Source organism: Oncorhynchus kisutch, linkage group LG17 (assembly GCF_002021735.2).
Source record: "Oncorhynchus kisutch isolate 150728-3 linkage group LG17, Okis_V2, whole genome shotgun sequence".
Taxonomy (NCBI): Eukaryota; Metazoa; Chordata; class Actinopteri; order Salmoniformes; family Salmonidae; genus Oncorhynchus; species Oncorhynchus kisutch.
In genome coordinates, this window is record NC_034190.2 from 67,871,086 (window position 1) to 67,888,613 (window position 17,528).

The window sequence follows — 17,528 nt, forward strand, 5'->3', positions numbered from 1 at the left end:
CTTACTGGTATGCCTCCAGTATTGCTATTTACCCAAAATACTTGTTAGTTTAATTTGTCCAATTGTTTTAGCAGTACTTTAATCAATAGCAGCTCATCGTTGTCCATGTGTCGGCGCTCCACCACTGCCCACTGTCCACTTGAAATGTTCTCTTGTCATATCAAATATCTGGGTTGGGACCAGAGGGCACTGAACATGTCTCCAGATTAATTGATTTTGTGAAGAGGTGACTTTTACAACCTTCAAAACATGGGAGATGAGAAAAATCACTTGTCCAACAAGTAGAATTCAATATGTGGAGGGTACATGCAGGGCCCGGGCAGCATAAAGTCTGAACACAAATATGGAAGAAATATTGTGAACTTTCTATCATGAATTTTTATGCATCATTTTATAGTATTTTATAAGTATTCATTGGGAAGAATACGCTTCAGCATAGAGTTTATGATGCGATACATTTGACAAATACTCATTTACTGCTGGGTGGTTTTTATTTTACCTTTATTTAACTAGGCAAGTCAGTTAAGAACAAATTCTTATTTTCAATGACGGCCTAGGAACAGTGGGTTAACTGCCTGTTCAGGGGCAGAACGACAGATTTGTACCTTGTCAGCTTGGGGATTTGAACTTGCAACCTTTCGGTTACTAGTCCAACACTCTAACCACTAGGCTACCCTGCCGCCCCACTGCCGTTTACCACCCATTCCCAGTCTTTGTCTTCATTTTTAAAAACATTTTAGTCTTTAGGCAGACGCTCTTATTCAGAGCGACTTAAGACGTCAACATTCTTCAGTTTGGCTGGCGGTTAGCCGAAGTCGGACAGGCAAACCGAACGTGTTTGCTCTCATAAGACATTTGCTTGAAAAACGAGAAAAAAGCGATTGTACTATTTGTCCATTTTGAGACGCCGTAGCCTGTATACACTTGGCAGGCTAAAATACTCCGAATGAATCTAATCTAATCTGTGTCACAATTTTACTTTGATGCAGTATTTCTAAATGTGGATGAAAACGAGTCATCTCATTGAATAACAACAAAGACTTTACTGATGAATCCCTACTGTTGACCAATCACTGACGAAGGGGAGTAGACTTCGGCTTGCCTCAAGAAAAATGTTGTGTTCCTGAACAGTCCAAAACAAACAAAAAAGTCACAAAATGGGGTCATAATATATGCAGTAACTCTTCCAAACTGTTTTCACTGGGAAGCATGTGGACACCTTTACAGGAGCATTTCTTCCCCTCTCACAGTCTGGTGTAGATATTATATCAATCTGCAGCTAAAATGGCTGAGATAACACCTCATTAAGCCTCAACCACTAAGACACCTCCCCGGGGGTTCCTCTGTGTGTTTCAAATATTTATCAACAAGCATGGAGTTGTGAGACATTCACACCCTCATTATCTACTATTCCTCGAAAGCTCCTTCCTTCCCTCTCTCTTTGTCCTTGTATTTCACTCGTCTTTCCTCACCTCCCCTTCCCCCTGTGCTGCTCTCCATCAGCATCACTCCCTCGCTTTTCACTCACCCCTTTGAACTCCCTGTTTCTCTTTCATCTCCCTCTCTCTTTCTCCCCCTCCCCTCGATCCACCTCCTCCCCCATCCTCCCCCCTACTGTGCTACTCCGAATATTGTACCTTATGATAGGAATATATAATGGCATGGAACTCAGTATCTATTCGCCTGTTATTACATACACCTTTAGTGAAGGAATTAACAATAAATATTATTTTCTCTGTCACCTGCAATTTGACTTGACTGTCATTGGATACAATGGGACACTGCTACACTCTAAGAAAAAAGGGTTCTTTGTCTGTCCCCATAGGAGAACCCTTTGAAGAACCCTTTTTGGTTTCTGGTAGAACCCTTTAAGGTTCCATGTAGAACACTCTGTGGAAAGGATTCTACTTGGACCCCAAAAAGGTTCTACCTGGAACCAAATGTGTTCTACCTGGAACCAAAAAGGGTTCTTCAAAGGGTTCTCCTATCGGGACAGCCGAAGAAGCATTTTAGGTTCCAGACAGAAAAAAGGTGCTTAGTGTAAAGTCAGAGGTTATAGGTAATGAACTTAGCTGACATAATCTACCAGTGGATGTATAATGCATCACAACATGTCAAGATGAATTATCCTTCCAATCTAATGCACAACAACCATTAACCTGTACGATGCCAAACTCAAAGCCATCTCACTGCCTCTCATTGATAATTAATGCAGAGGCACCCCCCCCCCCCTACATATTTTTTCTGAGTGTTCTCAGACCTGTCAGTCATGACCATACGGCTATTCTTCTGTATACTCAATCCCTCATTGGTCCTGAAGATGGTGTATCCTGTGTAGACAAACTAAGGGAATAGGAACCAGACAAAGAGAGGAGAAAATACAAGAACAATGCTTGATTCAGTGGCATGACAAGCGTTTGTCGTGGACAACTTCATTAGACTTGACAAATGAAAAATACAGGTACGCTTCACACTGTTAACTCCATTTGGCATTGCCTAAGAAGCCATGCAAGTTTCTTATTTGTCTTCAATTGAAATAACAAATGAAAAGAGAGAGAGAGAGACAGACAAAGATTTATGGCAGGCCATTAGTATGGGAAGGACAACCAGGCAGGGGAAAGAAGAGGCTCAAAGAGAGGAGCGTGTTTTGTCTCCTCTAGGGAGGGGATTGAGAACGAGAGATAGTGAAAGAGAGCCTGGAGATGGAGAGAACAGAGCAATGTAGAGTGCACGAGAGAGAGAGAGAGAGAGAGAGAGAGAGAGAGAGAGAGACCTCCCCAGACAGCCATGGTCAGTGTTTGACCACTAACACAATGTCTGTCTGGGTGTCTGTCTGTCACTTAGACCACCTCAATACTGTCTATAGTGCTCCATTAAAACACGCACAAATGCACATGCATAAGCACATAGTCTATGCACACTCGCACAGCTGTGCACTCATGACATCAACCAATGGATTCTATGAACACCAAAAAGTGCATTACCATTTTAAAGAAGAGGGGGGCATAAACGGTTGTAAGATTTTTCACCTCTGAACAGATTCAATGTTGTGGGGTCTTGCGTCAGTTGACCACGATCACTGCTTCTCCTCTGAGACAGTTTAGTCACCCCCGGAGCAACATCCCTGCTGTTTCAATCAGATTCCTCAAGCAGATCTACACCCACTAATCCCTAATATTAAACCCTCCTCTATCTGCAGCAGACACTCCTAGAAATGAGGAAATACCATGGTTGAACATACCCAATGGTACAACTACCTGGGACAAGAAGTATGTGCCTCTGGTGGATTTGGTTTAGCAGTGAATGTACTAAAAGAAAAAAGCATTTTACTTCATAAAAATACAATTCTCAAAAATAAGCATTAATATCCAGATCTGGTGCAAAATATTCAAGTGTAATTTTACCAATTGCACTGTATGGAAGTGAGGTTATGGGTCCAACCTGTTTTCACGATTAGAACAATTGGGAGAAAAAACAAATATAAAACCTACATACAGAATTCTGCAGAATTATCTTAAATAGCCAAAAGAAATAACCAAATAATGCATGCAGAGTGGAACTCTGAAGATTCCATTTAAATGTAAATATAGACCCAAAACATCCTTACAATTCAAAGCACTGGAAACCCAAGAGCTGAACCCTGAAAAGAGTCCCCTAAAAACACAAAACAACTGTATTATTCAAACACACAGGGAAATCAATCAGATTGTTACAGAAATGAACTTTTTCCTCCGCTGCGAGAAATACTCCCAAGATGTTTCAAGAAAACATCTCTATCAATATCCAACTTCTGTGCATTTCCTAATGACATAAAACTGGGAATTATTCTGGGTGAGGGAGAAACCGCAAATATTATTGCCAGATATGTACAGCATATGATTGCCATAGCCTGAGGAACATCCCATGAACATGAATTATCTGTAGTTTTTCAATTGTATATAACTTAGAAGTATGCATAGTGTAACCATCATCCGTGTTAATTGTGTTGTTTATTTATTTGACATTTTCTGTTTAGAATGACACAATATAACAGTAGTAGTGTTGTACCTGTGTAACAGTATAACTTTAGTCCGTCCCCTCGCCCATACCCGGGCTCGAACCAGGGACCCTCTGCACACATCAACAACAGTCACCCACGAAGCATCGTTACCCATCGCTCCACAAAAGCCACGGCCCTTGCAGAGCAAGGGGAACCACTACTTCAAGGTCTCAAAGCGAGTGACTTCACCGATTGAAACGCTATTAGCGGGCACCACCGCTAACTAGCTAGCCATTTCACATCGGTTACACCTGTATATCTATTATTATTACTACTGAAATTAACTGTATTTCATTATCCTCATTGCATTGTACTGTATTTACTGAAATGCTGTACCACTATACTGCTTTGGCAATATCTACAAATTGTATTTCATCAAATCAAATCAAATCAAATTTATTTATATAGCCCTTTGTACATCAACTGATATCTCAAAGTGCTGTACAGAAACCCAGCCTAAAACCCCAAACAGCAAGCAATGCAGGTGTAGAAGCACGGTGGCTAGGAAAAACTCCCTAGAAAGGCCAAAACCTAGGAAGAAACCTAGAGAGGAACTAGGCTATGTGGGGTGGCCAGTCCTCTTCTGGCTGTGCCGGGTGGAGATTATAACAGAACATGGCCAAGATGTTCAAATGTTCATAAATGACCAGCATGGTCAAATAATAATAAGGCAGAACAGTTGAAACTGGAGCAGCAGCACGGCCAGGTGGACTGGGGACAGCAAGGAGTCATCATGTCAGGTAGTCCTGAGGCATGGTCCTAGGCCTCAGGTCCTCCGAGAGAGAGGAAGAAAGAGAGAAAGAGAGAATTAGAGAGAGCACACTTAAATTCACACAGGACACCGAATAGGACAGGAGAAGTACTCCAGATATAACAAACTGACCCTAGCCCCCCAACACATAAACTACTGCAGCATAAATACTGGAGGCCGAGACAGGATGGGTCAGGAGACACTGTGGCCCCATCCGAGGACAACCCCGGACAGGGCCAAACAGGAAGGATATAACCCCACCCACTTTGCCAAAGCACAGCCCCCACACCACTAGAGGGATATCTTCAACCACCAACTTACCATCCTGAGACAAGGCCGAGTATAGCCCACAAAGATCTCCGCCACGGCACAACCCAAGGGGGGGGGGGGCGCGCCAACCCCGACAGGAAGATCACATCAGTGACTCAACCCACTCAAGTGACGCACCCCTCCTAGGGACGGTATGAAAGAGCCCCAGTAAGCCAGTGACTCAGTCCCTGTAATAGGGTTAGAGGCAGAGAATCCCAGTGGAAAGAGGGGAACCGACCAGGCAGAGCCTTTCCGTTCACCTTCCCACACCTGGGCCAGACTACACTCAATCATATGACCCACTGAAGAGATTAGTCTTCAGTAAAGACTTAAAGGTTGAGACCGAGTTTGCGTCTCTTACATGGGTAGGCAATAAAGCAGTCGCAGAGAGACAGAGAGACAGGGAGACGCAAAGACACAGAGACACACAGAGAGAGAGAGAGACAGGGAGACGCAAAGACACAGAGACACACAGAGAGAGAGAGAGAGAGAGAGAGAGAGAGGGAGACGCAAAGACACAGAGACACAGAGAGAGAGCGACAGGGAGACGCAAAGACACAGAGACACACACAGAGAGAGAGAGAGAGACAGGGAGACGCAAAGACACAGAGAGAGAGAGAGACAGGGAGACGCAAAGACACAGAGACACAGAGAGAGAGAGAGAGAGAGAGAGAACTGACTTCACAGACATGTAGATATAGGGAACTAGAGAGGGTTTATATATTAGGCTGGGTTGGTACACATGTTGATTATTGCAGTTTTGAAACTGCAGTAACTGCAGTCGACTGTGGTATTTTGAACTGCAGTTTATAATGCACTCTGACTGCAATCTTTTTTTGTTGTAAAGGATGTAACTGAGTTGTGTTGTTTCAAAGAGAGAGGATCATGTACAGCGTGGTTAGACACATGCAGAGGGAGTTAGGATTAATACAGGGATTAGCCTGCCAACAGGCAATCTATGATCTGAACCAATATTAACCCATTTCCTTACAACATACTGTAACACTTTCATTTTTCCCACTGAACCAACCCTATTAACTTTCATGTTCTCTTCTCTAATGATTCCATTCCTCTCCCTCTCTCTCTCCACAGAAGGGTCAAATAAGTAACATGCTGTGCTCTTTAGATGGAGAAGGTCGATTGAAGGTCTCAGTATAAAGTTTTTCTTCTACCCAGCTGTATGTGATTTCAAAACCTTTTTAGTTGAGCTAAATGTACCAAACACTGTGATGTGCCTTTGTAACCCTATGTGTGGGTGTGTGGGGGAGGGTGTATTACTAATATAGAGACATTTGGAAAGTATTCAGATCCCTTACATTTTTTCACATTTTGATACGTTACAGCCTTATTTACTAATCAATCTACACACAATACCCCATAATGACAAAGCAAAAACAGGTGTTTAGAATTAGTTTCAGATGTATTACAAATTTTGAAAAACATGAATACCTTATTTATATAAGTATTCAGACCCTTTGCTGTGAGACACGAAATTGAGCTCAGGTGCATCCTGTTTCCATTGATCATCAAATCAAGTCAAATCAAATGTATTTATATAGCCCTTCGTACATCAGCTGATATCTCAAAGTGCTGTACAGAAACCCAGCCTAAAACCCCAAACAGCAAGCAATGCAGGTGTAGAAGCACGGTGGCTAGGAAAAACTCCCTAGAAAGGCCAAAACCTAGGAAGAAACCTAGAGAGGAACCAGGCTATGTGGGGTGGCCAGTCCTCTTCTGGCTGTGCCGGGTGGAGATTATAACAGAACATGGCCAAGATGTTCAAATGTTCATAAATGACCAGCATGGTCGAATAATAATAAGGCAGAACAGTTGAAACTGGAGCAGCAGCACAGTCAGGTGGAAGTTGAAACTGGAGCAGCAGCATGGCCAGGTGGACTGGGGACAGCAAGGAGTCATCATGTCAGGTAGTCCTGGGGCATGGTCCTAGGGCTCAGGTCAGTTGAAACTGGAACAGCAGCATGGCCAGGTGGACTGGGGACAGCAAGGAGTCATCATGTCAGGTAGTCCTGGGGCATGGTCCTAGGGCTCAGGTCCTCCGAGAGAGAGAAAGAAAGAGAGAAGGAGAGAATTAGAGAACGCACACTTAGATTCACACAGGACACCGAATAGGACAGGAGAAGTACTCCAGATATAACAAACTGACCCCAGCCCCCCAGCCCCCCACTACTGCAGCATAAATACTGGAGGCTGAAATGTTTCCTTGAAATGTTTCTTCAACTTGATTGGAGTCCACCTGTGGTAAATTTAATTGATTGGGCATGATTTGGAAAGGCACACACCTGTCTATATAAGGTCCCACAGTTGTCAGTGCATGTCAGAGCAAAAACTAAGACATGAGGTCGATGGAATTGTCTGTAGAGCTCAGAGACATTATTGTGTCGAGGCAAAGATCTGGGGAAGGGTACCAAAATATTTCTGCAGCATTGAAGGTCCCCAAGAACACAGGGGCCTCCATCATTCTTAAATGGAAGAAGTTTGGAACCACCAAGACTCTTCCAAGAGCTGGCCGTCCGGCCAAACTGAGCAATCTGAGTAGAAGGGTCTTGTCAGGGAGGTGACCAAGGACCTGATGGTCACTCTGACAGAGCTCCAGAGCTCCTCTGTGGAGATGGGAGAATCATCCAGAAGGACAACCATCTATGTATCACTCCATCAATCAGGCCTTTATGGTAGAGTGGCCAGATGGAAGCCACTCCTCAGTAAAAGGTGCATGACAGCGTGCTTAGAGTTTGCCAAATGTCACCTAAAGATTCTCAGACCATGAGAAACAAGCTTCTCTGGTCTGATGAAACCAAGATTGAACTCTTTGGCCTGAATGCCAAGCCTCACGTCTGGAGGAAACCTGGTACCATCCCTACGGTGAAGCATGGTGGTGGCAGCATCATGCTGTGGGGATGTTTTTCAGCGGCAGGGAATGGGAGACAAGTCAGGATTGAGGGAAAGATGAACAGAGCAATGTAAAGACAGATCCTTGATGAAAACCTGCTCCAGAGCGCTCAGGACCTCAGACTGGGGTGAAGGTTCACTTTCCAACAGGACAACAACCCTAAGCATACAGCCATGACAACGCAGGAGTGGCTTATGGACAAGTCTCTGAATGTCCTTGCATGGCCCAGCCAGAGCCCGGACTTGAACCCAATCTAACATCTCTGGAGAGACCTGAAAATAGCTGTGCTGCGACGCTCCCCATCCAACATGACAAAGTTTGAGAGGATCTGCAGAGAAGAATGGGAGAAACTCCCCAAATACAGGTGTGCCAAGCTTGTGGCATCATACCCAAGACGACTCGAGGCTGTAATCACTGTCAAAGGTGCTTCAACAAAGTACTGAGTAAAGGATCTGAATACTTATGTAAATGCAATGTCAGATTTATTTTATATTATACATTTGCAAAAATGTCTAAAAACCAGTTTTTGCTTCACCATTATGGGGTACTGTGTGTAGATTGATGATAGAGAAAAAGAAGAAGAAGAAAAAACAATTGAATACATTTTAGAATAAGGCTGTGATTTAACAAAATGTGCAAAAAGTCAAGGGGTCTGAATACTTTCCGAATGCACCTTTCTGAATGGACCTACACATTTCTCTATTTGTTCAGGTGTATTGTGCTATTGTCTGTTCACTTAATTGGTTGTGTTGACTGACTAACCCCTAGCTTTGCGTTTAGGTCTGTCTGTATGTGTTGTGTTCATCTATTCTCCTCAGTCTCTGTGCTGTGGTTAATTCTAATACAGTGAACTAACCTGTTCTGTCTGTATGTCTAGTGAGAGCTCTGCTAATGTGGCTCAATAAATCTACTATCTATTATCCTGTTTAATCTTTATATACACCTGTATTGTAATCACACACCAGTCCAATCTCTACCACCCACCCATTGCCCTTTCTCGCTCTATAAATGGCTTGTTTTCTTTGTGTTGCTCTCTCTCACATCTTCCTCTGTATGTTCCATGTCCTTGTACTCCTTTGTGTTGCTCTCTCTCACATCTTCCTCTGTATGTTCCATGTCCTTGTACTCCTTTGTGTTGCTCTCTCTCTCATCTTCCTCTGTATGTTCCATGTCCTTGTACTCCTTTGTGTTGCTCTCTCTCACATCTTCCTCTGTATGTTCCATGTCCTTGTACTCCTTTGTGTTGCTCTCTCTCTCATCTTCCTCTGTATGTTCCATGTCCTTGTACTCCTTTGTGTTGCTCTCTCTCACATCTTCCTCTGTATGTTCCATGTCCTTGTACTCCTTTGTGTTGCTCTCTCTCTCATCTTCCTCTGTATGTTCCATGTCCTTGTACTCCTTTGTGTTGCTCTCTCTCACATCTTCCTCTGTATGTTCCATGTCCTTGTACTCCTTTGTGTTGCTCTCTCTCTCATCTTCCTCTGTATGTTCCATGTCCTTGTACTCCTTTGTGTTGCTCTCTCTCTCATCTTCCTCTGTATGTTCCATGTCCTTGTTTGTGTTGCTCTCTCTCACATCTTCCTCTGTATGTTCCATGTCCTTGTTTGTGTTGCTCTCTCTCTCATCTTCCTATGTATGTTCCATGTCCTTGTACTCCTTTGTGTTGCTCTCTCTCACATCTTCCTCTGTATGTTCCATGTCCTTGTACTCCTTTGTGTTGCTCTCTCTCACATCTTCCTCTGTATGTTCCATGTCCTTGTTTGTGTTGCTCTCTCTCACATCTTCCTCTGTATGTTCCATGTCCTTGTTTGTGTTGCTCTCTCTCTCATCTTCCTATGTATGTTCCATGTCCTTGTACTCCTTTGTGTTGCTCTCTCTCACATCTTCCTCTGTATGTTCCATGTCCTTGTACTCCTTTGTGTTGCTCTCTCTCACATCTTCCTCTGTATGTTCCATGTCCTTGTTTGTGTTGCTCTCTCTCTCATCTTCCTCTGTATGTTCCATGTCCTTGTACTCCTTTGTGTTGCTCTCTCTCACATCTTCCTCTGTATGTTCCATGTCCTTGTTTGTGTTGCTCTCTCTCTCATCTTCCTCTGTATGTTCCATGTCCTTGTACTCCTTTGTGTTGCTCTCTCTCACATCTTCCTCTGTATGTTCCATGTCCTTGTACTCCTTTGTGTTGCTCTCTCTCACATCTTCCTCTGTATGTTCCATGTCCTTGTTTGTGTTGCTCTCTCTCTCATCTTCCTCTGTATGTTCCATGTCCTTGTACTCCTTTGTGTTGCTCTCTCTCACATCTTCCTCTGTATGTTCCATGTCCTTGTTTGTGTTGCTCTCTCTCTCATCTTCCTCTGTATGTTCCATGTCCTTGTACTCCTTTGTGTTGCTCTCTCTCACATCTTCCTCTGTATGTTCCATGTCCTTGTACTCCTTTGTGTTTAAACATTCTCCACCACTCTCCTACTCTTCCTTTCTTCTCCTCCTCTCTAACCTCTGATCTCACTCTTCTCCTTCTTCCCCCACCTTCTGCTGGCTAACCTCTGAACCCTCCCTCCTCTAGGTGAATGGTAAAGAGCTGTCTCGTCTCTCTGGGGACACCACCCTGGATGTGAAAGACCCCCTGCTGTCTCACGTGTTAAGGAGGGGGACCCGGAGGCGGGCGGGACATGCAGGGCGACTAGTGGGGCTGGACGGGACAGTAGCAGTGACAGGGGGGCTGACTGACTGTGTGGATAGCGGCACTCAGACTGACATCAGCTTCCAGCACATCTTGACCCTGGGAAGGACCGCCCACAACCCATGTGGAGCCCCGCCCCCTCACCCTTCCCCCTCTCCACCCATCCTGGAACCCTACCTGCTCAATGAGCTGTGAGTGGAAAGAGAATGTGTGTGTGAGAGTGAAAGAGAAGGATAGAGAATGATAGCGAGAGAGAGTGTGTGAGAGAAAGGGACAGACATAGATTTACTGTTTATTTCACATTCATTTATCTACTTCACTTGCTTTGGCAATGTTATCATGTTTCCCATGCCAATGAAGCCCTTAAATTGAATTGATAGACAGAGAGGGGGGGGGGCTGGAGTTTGAGATTCAAATTATCCAGGATGTTTGAAAGTGCTGCATTCTGTATGTATGACAAACAAACAAAATTGGGACTCATGGCATATTTTCTCATATGTTTTATTCTCAGTCTCCTAGAGCCTGAATATTATGAACCCAACAACTACTTTGACATCCCTCAGCAGGAGGGGGATCTCCGACAGGATGAGTTAGAATACGAGGTAAGTCTCAATTGCCTTGTCAAATCAAATTGTCTACCATCTAATCCAACAGAAATCCCATTCTTCATGCCCTCTCTATCTCCATGACCAGTGTTCAGGTGTTTAACTTGTCACTCAAAACGTGTGTTTTTCCTGCAACACATTTCAATAGGAGGTTGAGCTGTATAAGTCACGTCAGCAGGACAAGCTGGGGTTAACGGTGTGCTACCGGACAGACGATGAGGAGGATCTGGGGATCTATGTGGGCGAGGTGAGGAGGATGGGAGTGAGGATGAGGGTTATCCTCGCTCTGATCGCCTGTTTGCCAGCTAACCTAATCCTCTCTCACTCCAGGTCAACCCCAATAGTATAGCTGCTATGGATGGCCGCATCCGAGAGGGGGATAGAATATTACAGGTAAGAGAACATTAGGATTGTTAAGATAACATTTCAGACAAAGTTCTATATTATAGCAAGTCTATGTAGAAAAAAGGATCAGAGTACAGATATGATGTGATTCTGAATTAGATAAACGGGGTGGACATCCAGAACAGAGAGGAGGCGGTGGCCATTCTTACCAGGGAGGACAGTACCAACATCTCCCTGCTCCTGGCCCGGCCCGAAATAGAGGTGAGAACCTCTCCCAGAACAAAACACCCAGCATCTGACATACAGATGTAGGATCTTCATTTGATCACACTGTTACATGATAATATTCCTGCAAAAAAAGTATAAAAAGATTTCTGAAGTTTGTCATTTTCACTTGGAAATTTGACTTGAATTTCCCTTACGAAAATTGTATCTTCTACAAAAATGTCTTCCTGTTGCGAACGGATTATTTTCTTGCTGTAGCAAACTGGATCAAATTAAGATCTTACATCTGTATCGAGCGTACAAAACATACACAGCGCCACCCACTACAGTTATTTTCACAAGACCCCCATTTACAATTTTCCGTCAAATACAATTCAACATAGATCACCAAATTGATCAACATAGAATCAAAGGCAGATCCGATTGGTACCTCTATAACAAGGGGACATTGATGTAAAGGAAATAAGACTGGAGTTCTGCATCTCCCCCTACCCTGTTTACCCAGGAGACAGGAAAGGTGAGAGGAGTGAAGAGGGAGACAGATGAGGACAGATAGAGGGAAATGGAGCGGGGGTGGGAGGGATGGACAGCGAGCGTTAGTGGGAGAACGAGGAGAGCCTGCTTGTTTTCAGTACGTGCCAATGTGGCATTGCTTTGTTTCCCTCAAGGTCACAGCTCAACAGATCTGAGGACACAGTCCCAGGACATCCCATAATATACACACATACACACAGCAAATGGGTAATCACTGAACACACACCTCCAGATGGGGCAGAATAGTTGACCCTTTTCATACTGAGAGTGGTGCATAAGCCACAGACACAAACACACATGTCTGTACATGTGCTCTGTGACACAGTCAGTGTTGAAATCGGAATGCAGTCCACATTCAGCTAGAGGGCAGATTTAAGCGAGGGCCATTAAAATGTAGGTTGCTACCCAGTCAGTCACGCACTGCACGTACCCTCATCTTCCTTTACTCATGTGGCGCCCTCCAATCTGCAGAGAGAAATGAGATGCAGGGTAGGCTAAAGATAGACAATGCTTTATCAATATGAATCCTCACAGAGGGAGTTGATGAGAGGGGGATTCATCAGAGAGAAATATATGAGCAGAGATTAAAGGGGCAGTGCAGTCAAAATCATGACTTTTTTTGTGTGTTTTATATATATTTCCACACTGAGGTTGGAATAATACTGTGAAATTGTGAAAATGATTATCCTTTTAGTGTAAGAGCTTTTGAAGAGGCCGGATGAAATTTCAGCTCGTTTGCTGGGTGGGTTTTCTGGACCGCAAGGAGACATCAGGAGGTAGAAGTTAATAGATCAATAACAAAGAGACTTTCCCCTCTCTGCCAATAACAGACAGTTTTCAGGTTACATATCCCTCCCATTAGGCTCCTCCAATTAGGACCCTCACTCAGGCCACTCCCATACAGTCCTCGCAATATTCTTGCTTGAGAAAAGCTTTTTGCCAAGAAGCTATTATTTATTTATTTTTGACCATTTTAATTGAAAACAATCACAGTATGGTATTTAATTGTTACCTAGAAATGACTTGATATTCAGATAAAATTGACTGCATTGGACCTGTCTTGGGGATAGGGGGAGATACCTAAAGGGGTTGTTAGATAAGAATAATCCAAAAACCTGAAACTTATTAAAATTTAAACAATTAAAATGTATATCAATGAAATGTGGTCAACTCCACTCTGAGGCGTGAATTGTTTGCGGAATTCAACCAGAATATTTACATACACATTATCAATATCTCAGAGGGTCTGAGTAAAGGAATGAATTTGTAATTTTCCTACCTACTCTATTCACTAGTAGTAACAACACACTAAACAAAATCATGACAGAACAGACTGGTAATGTGTGTGTGTGCACGCGTATAGCTGGGTGAGTGGGTGTGCATATATTTACCTTTAGGCCCAATTGACCTATTCATCCAGACAGGTCAGTGGAAAATACCCCCAAGTACAAAAATGTCTTTAAAATGGTAATAAACTCACACATTAAGTTGGCTCCTGCGCCATCTAGTGACTGAGATTAACAATAAGACATACGTCTAACATGTTGTATGAGGTTCAAAAGAGTACAATAAAATAAACCTGCTTTATACTCATGTGTTTCTTTTCCCACTTCAATGACACCTTCAACTCAACAACGGCCATCAAAACAACAAACACAATATGTGAAACACCTTCTACAACTCAGAATGACAACCAGCTGGACCCAGATGAGCTGGAGCTGGAGGTTCTGGATAATGCCGTCCATCTACCTAGCCCCCATCAGCTGAGGAACGGGGCCTCCGTGCTCGATGCAGAACCAGGGGTCATGGGTGGTGGTGGGGTGGGAGGCCGTGGGTGGGGTCACCGTGACTCTCCTAGCCTGCTCCACACGGTGCTGAGTAACAGCCAGGAGCTGGACAGCGGGGTTGGCCGTACGGACGAGAGCACCCGCAACGAGGAGTCCTCAGAACATGACCTGCTGGGAGACGACCAGACCAGTGCCCCCACCACCAACGCCACCAACACCCCCGGCAGCATGCGCAGGTTCCACTCTGGCCAGGGGGACAGGGACACCCCACCCTTGCTCCATGGTCACTCCACAGAGTTCCACTTCAGCACAGACTCTCTGCTGGGGCTGGACTGTCTGGGTGGTGGAGGAGGAGGGGGGGGTGTTGACTTGGCAGGGGAGAGGGTCTACATAGCTGACCCAGTGAGGATGATGCCTGGACTGACGGAGGAAGAGTGCGATAGGTACAGGGAGCTCCTGGAGATCAAGTGCTACTATGAGAAGAACGGCAACGCTCTTCTGCTGCTGGGGGAGCATGGGGGTCACGGGCAGGGGGGCGATGGGGGGATTCCTCTGGATGTGAACAGGAATGAGAACCTGATGCAGCATGAGATGGCCCTCCTGGAAGAGGAGCTACGCCATCTGGAATTCAAGTGTCGTAACATCCTGAGGGCCCAGAAGATGCAGCAGCTCCGGGAGCGCTGTCTGAAGGCATGGCCCCTGGAGGAGGAGGAGGAGGAGGAGAGCGGAGCCGGAGGTGGGGCCGGGGCTGGGCGGGTGGCTCTTCTGGTTCTCGAGGAGTCCTGTATCCATGAGCTGTCAGACATTAATGAGCTCCCTGAGAGGGAGCGCTCTGACAAGGACAGCACCAGCGCCTACAACACAGGAGGGGAGAGCTGCAGGACCACCCCTCTGGTCACCGAACAGTACCCCTCCCTCTCTGCACATGGCCGCAGCAGCCTGGAGGGGGGAGACTCAGCCTCTTTGCAGTGTCGGACCCCCAGCCGACACAGGGAGAGGGGAGGCAGGAGGGAGGAGAGGGGGCAGGCTAACCTGAACCAGCCCTACTCCCCTAACTCACACAGAAAGGGAGCGGAAGCCAAGACCTCCAGCCCGGGAGGCGCCAAATTCAGATCCCTATCCCGCGACGGGGCGGCCAGGAGGGGGTCGGACGGAGGTGCGGGACGCCCCAAAACCAACGGTACAGTAGAGGGGAGGGGAAGAGGACGTAGTGCTGAGAACAGCCCTTATCTGTCCCGCCGCCACTCTGGCCCCAGAATCCCACAGCGCTACCAGAGCTGCATGCAGCTGAGGTCCCCCTGTACCTCCGAGGGCCTGGAGCGACCCAGGGAGGGCAGCGACAGTCCCATGAGTCTGGGGAGCACATGCAAGAACATGCCCTCCTTACCCATCCTCCCTCCCCTCCCGCCGCCAGCCTCACCACGTATGGAGTGGAAGGTCAAAGTACGAAGCGACGGCTCCCGCTATGTTGCCAAGCGTCCCGTTAGGGACCGCCTCCTGAAGGCCCGGGCCATGAAGATCCGGGAAGAGCGCAGTGGCATGACCACGGACGACGATGCCGTCAGCGAGATGAAGATGGGCCGCTATTGGTCGAAAGAGGAAAGGAAGCAGCAGTTGCTGAGGGCCAGGGAGCAGCGCAGACGCAGGGAGTTTATGATGCAGAGCCGGCTGGACTTCCTGAGGGAGTCCAGTGGCGGTGGACAACACGGGGCTACACAGGGACAGGAGCCCACTACCATCCTGGAGCTGAGCCACAGGAGGAGCCAGAAGAAACGGAGCCGTAGAATCCTAGATAACTGGATCACCATCCAGGAACTACTGGCTCACGGGACCAGATCACCTGACGGGAAGAAGGTCTACAACCCTCTGCTGTCAGTCACCACTGTTTAATGTAGAGGGGAGAGGTGATATGGGTATAGAGGACAGAGAAAGGAAGACCGAGAGGACGAGAAGAGTGGAGTAGTAGTTTGTGGAGGGGTTGATTTAGAGGAAAATAAATCCACCTCAATCTTGTATGTCACAGCCATAGAGGAATCATCTTTATATCTGTGCCATTATAGGGTCTGTGACAGCCTGGGTAGCTCCATTGAGGCTATAACCCATAGGAATCACCACCCAGTTGACTACTTTATAGCGGAAACCTTCAATGGCAATATCCACGCTTAAAACAGGTATATCCATTGAGTTTTGTTATCTCTATGGTCACAGCACATAGGAGAGGGAGAACGGGTGAGATCGCACCACGTGCTGCATAGTCACCACAGCCTGTGAGGAGAGGAACAAAATAATGGTGCAATGTAGAAGAACAGAACATAATTAAGCAATAAGGCCCGAGGAGGTGTGGTATATGGCCAATATACCACAGTTAAGGGCTGTTCCTATGCGAGACGCATCCTGACGTGCCTGGACACAGCCCCTAGTGGTATATTGGGCATATGCCACAAGCACTCTAGGTGCCTTATTGCTATTATTAACTGGTTACCAACGTAATTAGAGCAGTAAATAGTATTTTTCTCATACCCATGGTATACGGTCTGATATACCACAGCTTTCAGCCACTCAGCATTCAGGACTCAAACCACCTACTTTATAATTACCAATATTGCAACCTGTCATTTCTGCCTGAGAGAAAAGGATCAACATAGGGAGGCAAGACAAGTAAAAAGAACGCTCTGGTGAAATAAACCAACCTGTAGTTATTGACCATGCTCATAAGGACAGTGCCTTGTATGCCAACTAATATGCTTGTGTACGGCATTTACAAAGCACATTGGCAAAGAACAGAGCCTGGGCCTTATTGACTAACGACTGAAATGGACATTGCGGTAAGATCTGACAAGCATGCGTTTTCATATGAATAAATTGAGAAGCAGTGAGAAAAAAGGCACACCAAATGCCACAGCACATGACAACTACATATCTGGTGGTGGAGACGTGAGGAAATGTTCTGGAGTCTTCTGATGACTGGTACGATCATATGGAGTTACTCATGCAGTATGACAGAACAATGAGGAGTGGTAAGTGGTTCTTTGACATTTAGTTACTTGCATGTTGACTATAAATGTAAAAAGGAACAACTTAAAATAGACTTTAAAAAGTTCTACAATCTTAGTGTGAAATTGTGGATGTGATAATGTGACATGTTCTTCACTTGTTCAATTCTTAGACTAGAAAACTGTGTGGCCCTGTTTGTTCAGTATACTGTGATGTCTAGTCCACAAGCGTTTTACAATAAAAGCTTTTCCATAGAAGATTTAAGTGATTTCATCCTTTGTTTGTCACACTGCAATACAGTAACACGCTCAAAATGATCAAGGGAGTTGCAGGGAGCTCAGGACCACCACGACT

General features: G+C 45.5%; 1 protein-coding gene across 1 annotated transcript in view; it reads left to right on the forward strand.

The window, feature by feature from the left end:
- Positions 1 to 17,433, forward strand: part of LOC109907032 (PDZ domain-containing protein 4) — a 37,662-nt gene extending 20,229 nt beyond the window's left edge. The window contains exons 2-8 of the mRNA XM_031794439.1: positions 6,192 to 6,245; positions 10,568 to 10,875; positions 11,196 to 11,286; positions 11,438 to 11,536; positions 11,620 to 11,682; positions 11,794 to 11,895; positions 14,079 to 17,433. Coding sequence (XP_031650299.1) covers positions 6,192 to 6,245; positions 10,568 to 10,875; positions 11,196 to 11,286; positions 11,438 to 11,536; positions 11,620 to 11,682; positions 11,794 to 11,895; positions 14,079 to 16,070 — 2,709 coding nt within the window. The 3' untranslated portion in view covers positions 16,071 to 17,433. The remainder of the gene's footprint in view (positions 1 to 6,191; positions 6,246 to 10,567; positions 10,876 to 11,195; positions 11,287 to 11,437; positions 11,537 to 11,619; positions 11,683 to 11,793; positions 11,896 to 14,078) is intronic.
- Positions 17,434 to 17,528: the final 95 nt, after the last annotated feature.